Source organism: Fulmarus glacialis, unplaced genomic scaffold (genome assembly GCF_000690835.1).
Source record: "Fulmarus glacialis isolate BGI_N327 unplaced genomic scaffold, ASM69083v1 scaffold4082, whole genome shotgun sequence".
NCBI lineage: Eukaryota > Metazoa > Chordata > Aves > Procellariiformes > Procellariidae > Fulmarus > Fulmarus glacialis.
In genome coordinates this window covers 42,923-49,444 of record NW_009195790.1, presented here as the reverse complement: position 1 = coordinate 49,444, position 6,522 = coordinate 42,923, and the positions used below count along the sequence as shown (strand labels likewise).

At 47.6% G+C, this 6,522-nt stretch overlaps 1 protein-coding gene across 1 annotated transcript in view; it reads right to left on the bottom strand.

The window, feature by feature from the left end:
* AFAP1L2 (actin filament associated protein 1-like 2) overlaps positions 1-5,609 on the bottom strand; it is a gene marked incomplete at both ends in the record, with an annotated part of 25,858 nt that extends 20,249 nt beyond the window's left edge. Inside the window, 3 exons of the mRNA XM_009588203.1 lie at positions 150-241; positions 4,854-4,931; positions 5,460-5,609. Of these exons, the coding sequence (XP_009586498.1) occupies positions 150-241; positions 4,854-4,931; positions 5,460-5,609 (320 nt within the window). The remainder of the gene's footprint in view (positions 1-149; positions 242-4,853; positions 4,932-5,459) is intronic.
* Positions 5,610-6,522: the final 913 nt, after the last annotated feature.

The window sequence follows — 6,522 nt, the reverse complement described above, 5'->3', positions numbered from 1 at the left end:
CCAGGATTATTTGTCTCACTAAAATCCACGGGCAGAGGTCTCTCCGTGTACCTGTGCTGCACAGTGCATAACAAAAGTGAAGCTTGCAGGGGTTCAGATCCCCAGGCTGAGGGCTAGGCAGTGAAAAGCACAGGATTTGCAAAACATACCTTTGGAGGGGGGAGGTCCGGCAGGCTCTTCTGAGGAGGGGACGAATGCAGTCCTGAGTCTCCATTGGTCAAGGAGTTTCTCCGATCCAGCGCTGCAAGCCAGAAACACAATTATACCGATGACATGTGGCATTTCCCAGCAGAGCACTCACTACCCGGGGCCGTGCAGGAACAACGAGGTGCTATTTCGGTAGGAAGCAGAGTGGCAATTACAGGCAGTGCTACAGGGCCACCATGTCATTTCAGGCCGTACCCAGGAATGTGGCACTACGAGACCCAGCAAAAGAGCTGGCCTCTGGTTTTTGGACATGTTTTTCCTTCTGGAGGGAAAACTGCGAAGCCCAGACCCACTGCTGAAACTTTAAAGAGTCCTGAGAAGCAGCATGGGCAGCCACTACACAGTATCTGGAAATCCATAGCACTTCAGTCCTTGCTGTTGCTGCGAGCAGACAGATCGGTGACTGTCCCCACCTCTGCTGCCTTTCCAGCTAATACCACCCTGCTCCCAGAGCAAACTGCAAAGGTTGCTGCCTAGCTGGGCTGCACAATGATATTATCAAAGCTAGCCAAGAATAGTAATTTTTAATCGCTATTGAAAGAAGAGTTGCTCTTGAAGCAGCCCAAGTCAAACATGTGAAAGGGCATATGGCAGCAGAACTGCTCCAGGCGATCTGCGTCTGCCTCTGGAAAGTCAGATTTTCCAAGCAGCTGAATGCAGTGTGATTCAGTAGCTGGAGGGTACATCGAAGGCTCAGAAAACTTGTGTTCAGTCCCTCTTCCCCCACCACAGAACTCCTGGGTGGCCTCGAACAAGTGTCCAAATCCCACAACCTCCAAGATAGCGCAACGCAGCAACGCTGAGGAACAAGTGGGAACAAGGCACCAAATGGCTGAAAAATGAAGGACTTTGAAGGCATTATACTGTGCAGTGGGGAAGTCCCCTTCTACAGAGCGCTTCTTGCCAAATACTTTGGGAGAAATGAGGCTAAGGCATTCAGATACGGCAAGTCCAGTAAATTAAAAGGGATTTGGGTCCAAAACCTGCAGTGAGCTGATGCTCTAACTCCCTTAGTCACCTGCTGATGCTCCAGCCACGTTCCCCCCGGGCACACACAGAAACCGCCAAGGCATCGTGCAGTGCCCAGCAGCGGTTAGCACTGCGCTCAGAAGACGCAGGCAGGAACTTTGCTGCATACTTCTGGGCTTTAAAAATAGAAGCTGGAAACCACATTACTTTGTTCATGTCTGGGGCTCGGAAGCCACGATGACAGCTCTGCCCTGCCAGGCTGCAGCCAGCTCCTGGCCTGATGGCGCAAGAGCTCAAAACACATCTCTTGTGAAAAATTGCTCCCTGTGACACAGGTCTTCTGGTCATCAGGAGATGACTCCTAACTTCAGTAAGTCAGGAGGACACAGAGACCCATGGATCAATAGACATCAACTCCAAGCAGCTGTTTGCACCTCGCAAGTAGGGCTGCTGGGTGTCTTGTAAGCTTCGAACAGAATAAAGCATGTCTGTCCATGACAGACTGATTGTGGGGAGATCCACCTACCAAAATACCACATGATTATACTGCCAGAGTCGTATCTACAGGCTACTGTTGGAGGTTGGCCTTTTCTGTAAAGGACCAAGGAGATGGTGCTTTCAGGGCAGATGCCTTCCATCAACAGCAGCTGCTGAGGCCATTGCTGCTTTTGGAAATACCAGAAACAAGTTTGAGACTTCCTAAAGCCCCAGTGGGCTACTACCCAAGAGGGGATTATCTCCACAGTCACAGCTGTTCCACAAGGGAACTTTTTAAGAGCCTTTTAGCAGAGAGAAATGGACAGGCCAACTTGCATCCTCCTGCACCAGGCAGAACCTCCCATGCTCAGCTCCACAGAAAAGAAATCATTGCAGCAGCAAAACCCACTGCCAAACCCCTTGCAAGTGGTGGCCATCTGTTCTCGACTCTCCGGCAAACCTAGCAATCATCCCACTGAACCTCACTGTGCCAGGAAAATGCTGTTTGCTTTCTGTACCAGCAGTTCCTCCTCCCACCAACCTTGGAGCATGGGATGGAGACCACAGCCTCAGTCCTCACCCTGCTGGAAACTTGCCCACCTCCATGGACACCTGCCCACGTACTCCAGCTGAGGAGCAGAGCAGGATGTGATGGAGCTTTGATTTTCAGGCTTTGTGCAGGAAGAACAATCCCTTTAACCTTCATCCTGACAAGACCCCTGGGAGATGTTACGGGGTTTTCTGTTCTGAGGTTGCAGAGGGCAGCTATCGCTGTGCCCAGCATGTGGGGACAAGCACCTAATGCATGCTTTCTGTATGGAGAGTCCACACAGCATGTGCTGCACATACCCCTTCCTTCTCCTGCTACACACATCAGCACCACAAATCACAGACTCTTTCCTTATCAGGGTGGGAGGGAAGGAGTATTTTTTCCTAGACAAGCATTAACACTTTGCAGGTGTCTTCTGATAAAGATGTCCCTCTAAAACTGGAATTTGGAGAGAATTTAGAAGAGGGGAGGAAGAAAAACCAGGCAAAAAACCTGCTAAAATTCACATCTGTACAAACTGTTATTTATCTCTGCTCTCTGTTCTTTGTAAAAGTGAATCTTTCCTGGTATTTGGGCTAAGAGGACCGCGGCGTGCACCACCAGGAGCCCTACACTGCACATCAGTCCCACCTCCCAGACTCCTGCACGTCCATCCCGCTGTGCTGACTTCCAGAAGAAGATGCCTTCAGCTCACTGAAGAGCCCCATGGACTTGCATGGTAGACACTTGCTGTTTCTCAAGTGAATGAGATCAAGTAAATGATAGTGCCTTCATCACTCACTGCAGTGAATTCAATTACTGTGCTATAAAAAGGCATCTCAAAAGCAGCGTACTGTTCAACTTAAATCCTTACTGATGGAATTGGAAGTAGATACAGTGAGCAGTGAAATATGTTTTTTGCAGAAATAGCATATTTTAAGGTTTGGAGGGGGGACTTTTGGAGCTGATGTATTATCACTTCGGAAAGCATTTCACTGCACTGCTAGAGCATACTCAAGCACAGCTACAGTGATGAAGAAACCCTGCAGGGCATGAGAGGTCCCACTGACCTCAGCCACAAAAGTGCGGTCACCACATCCCACCAAAGGACTCCGGTGAAACAAAGTGCACAGAGCAGCAGTGGATAAAAGGAGTAAAGGGAGCTACGTAATCACTGGGGGATCCATATCACACCCCCTAGCACCAGTGGGTGCTAGGGCCCCCTCCATCTGCTAAATCTGAACCTGCAGGTCCCGCTTCTGACCAGCCAGACACAGACCTCTCCATGCAGTTACAGAGGCAGGATCAGGGCTGCACATCCAGCTGTAGCTATGGCTAAGATCCCATACATATGTCTTACTGACTTCAGCATTTCCAAGTAACTCAGAAGTTTTACTTGGAATAGGGAGGCTGTTGAAAACAGAGAAAGAGAGAAGCGCCAGGTCCCACAGGGAGCAACTGAGTGGGTAGGCTCATGGCCTTGATAGAGAAAAGTCTGAAATAAAAGAACCAACTCTAAAAATAAATTGTCTAAGATTTGCCCCCGTGTTTCAGCATGGTGGATCAGTGCAAGTCTTGTTTTATCCACCCAAATGAGAACTTGTATAAAGTGGTGTTTCTGTCGCTGCTCAGCCGCCGGGAGCTACCGGGAGGCTGTGCAATCCTGTTATGGAGCATTACAGCATCACCCAGAGGGCCCCGTCTGGAGATCACACTGGGGCTGCAGGCGTAATCTGGGAGGACATCCTGTCTTCAGGGGTATTTGAAGTTAACCTAAATTCAGCTGCAGGTAGTTTAAAAAACAGAAGAAAACAAACAAACAAAAAACCCACCACAAAACAATAAAACCAAAACAAACAACGCTGGAAATGGAGCTATCCCAACTATTGCAGGACCAGAACGTCAACCGCAGGCTGATGCGTCCTCTTGTCTCATCTATTTGGATCAGAAACTGTGGGGTAGGGTCAGCCTCTGACTACATGTGCATTAAGGAGATGCGTTTCAGTAATAATCTCACTCTATGCCGTTATCAAAAACAGTCTTTGTGATGAACTTCGAAGAGCAAGGACATTTTTAGAGAATTATGTTCTTTCCCCTGTTACAAATTCAAAATCTGGGAAATCTAAATTGGAAATAAATATTTTATCTAGGTTTAATTTCTTGGCTTGTACACCGCAGAACCCTTGCATCCCCCGGGAGATGAAGGTGCTCTGCCCGAGCAGACGGCGAGGGTGCAGGCTGCGCCTGGGAACTCGCCTCGCAAGGCTGTGACAACACAGACCCTCTGGGCTAGTACAGAGCAACACACTAAAGAAGACACATGCTTTCAAGGTCTCAAAGAGGTGAAGTGCCATGTTTCGTGGCCAAAGGAAACATGACGGCTTCCTTAAATATTTCAGGCACTGGAGCTGCAAGCCTTAGAAGGCAACATTTTTATCCCAAAATAACGCCCTCCAAAGTGCTGCTTCCAGGAATAACCTCACAGTGTTGGCAAGGACCATGATTTCCAAAGGAATGTAATGAAAATGGCAGTCCTTCCACGCCATCAACTGCCTCGTCCCTCAGAGCTGCCAGAGGGGCCTCCACCGGTCCCAGTAAAGTAAGGCTCTAACCACATGTGCCTTCGTTGCCTCCTTAGATATAAGGCAACCATTAATCTTCAGCTCCCTACCTTTGTCTTGTTTCTCCTGGTCACCCTGCTGTTTATGGATGGTCACTTTGTTCATGTAAATATATTCCTCATCGCCACCTGCAACCAAAGGGAAAAATGAACTCTTTACCCACCCGCTACTTTCACGTTGCTAAGTTTTTCCAGAAAGACAGATGTAAAAAGTGTCTCTGCTGAGTACATTTTGGGGAGAACATATTGGTTGAGGCAATGTGTAGAAAAAACCCCAAGCAATAATAAAAAGCAGAAAAATTAAATGCTTTATAGTCAGGAAATTCCGTAAGTTAAAATTTCTACTTAAACATTAACTTGGCCAAACAGTACATCCTGTGTATCTTACAAAGTGGATTAAATAAACTTAAGGTTTAATAAGGAAAACAGAAAGTATCAGGAATCTTGGGAATCCTTTGCTTGTAAAGCTGGACACATAACTATAGTAATTTTACATAAACAATTAGAGGTCACTGCAAAAATAATCTCAGTTTCATTTTCTCCTTCTAATTTTCATGTCTCCCCTTCCCACCAGCCTCCAAGAAAATGTTGCTTCAAGACCCCGTAGCAGTTCCCACGAGAGCCCACTGCCCCATCCTCGGTTCTCCTTGCCCATACCGCTGGACTTGGTGTAGACCCGCAGAAGGTCGGAGAGGAAGCTCTTCTTCACCACAGCAGTGCTGCTCAAGTTCTCCTTGTCCAGTATCCTCAGAAAATCTTCAAGTTCTGTGAGCAGCTGCTCGAGAGCTACGACAGCAACAGAGACAACTGTTGGCAAAGCAGTTGGGTGGCATTTCGAAAGAGGACATACATTAATTCTGAATTTTCCAAGATCCTCTGCATTTTTCCACCCAGGAATAATTCATATTTAGTTTTCCAGCTTGAACCCTCCCTCCAGTTTTGAAAAGAAAGTGGGTCCCAAAACCAAAAAGGCTCCAACTTCCCTTAGTCTGTTCATACACCAATAAAATCCCATATAACTATCTATTCTCCTTCCTATAGGACTTTTTGCTCAAGGCAGGGAAAGCCTGGAGGGATTTTGAGCATTAGGGCTGAGATTACACAAAAGCAGCTAGCAAGATCTTCACACTTGAATCTTGAGTCCCAGGAAACATCATTCAAAACTCATCTGGATTTGGATCTGCCAAAGACTCTGCTTTCTAGTTCCTCTTTCCAAGCCTCCTCCTTATTTCTCTATCTGTAATGATTTGAAAACATTTATGTGTGTCCCCCCAAAAAAGACAAAAAAAAAGCGCACATACATAATTCATAATTCAGCAACTTCTCAAGCCGGCTTGCTCGGGAAGTGACCACAGAGATCGTTGTACCGTGTGGAACTGAAGACCCAAGACTGAGCAGCATCTCAGAGACCCTCAGGAAAACGTCCCAAAGAGATCCCTGCATACCCGCGACAAGCAACTCGGACACACCGCTCGCCAGCGCTGACGGCTCAGCCAGGCTAATAGGTTTGTTTTCCTTCTGAGGAGGTGTTACTCAGCTCTGCCACCAACAAATCACTTCTCTGACAGGGCTCACGCTGAAGCAACAGGCGTTTAATTGCTTGCTTTTGTTCGCACCAAAGTTTATCGTAGGCTAATTAGCGGCGGTGGCAGGAGCCTGTTCCAGGGAGGAAATAACAGAGTATTATGCGGAGGGAGGAAGCGCCGCGCAAGAATGACGG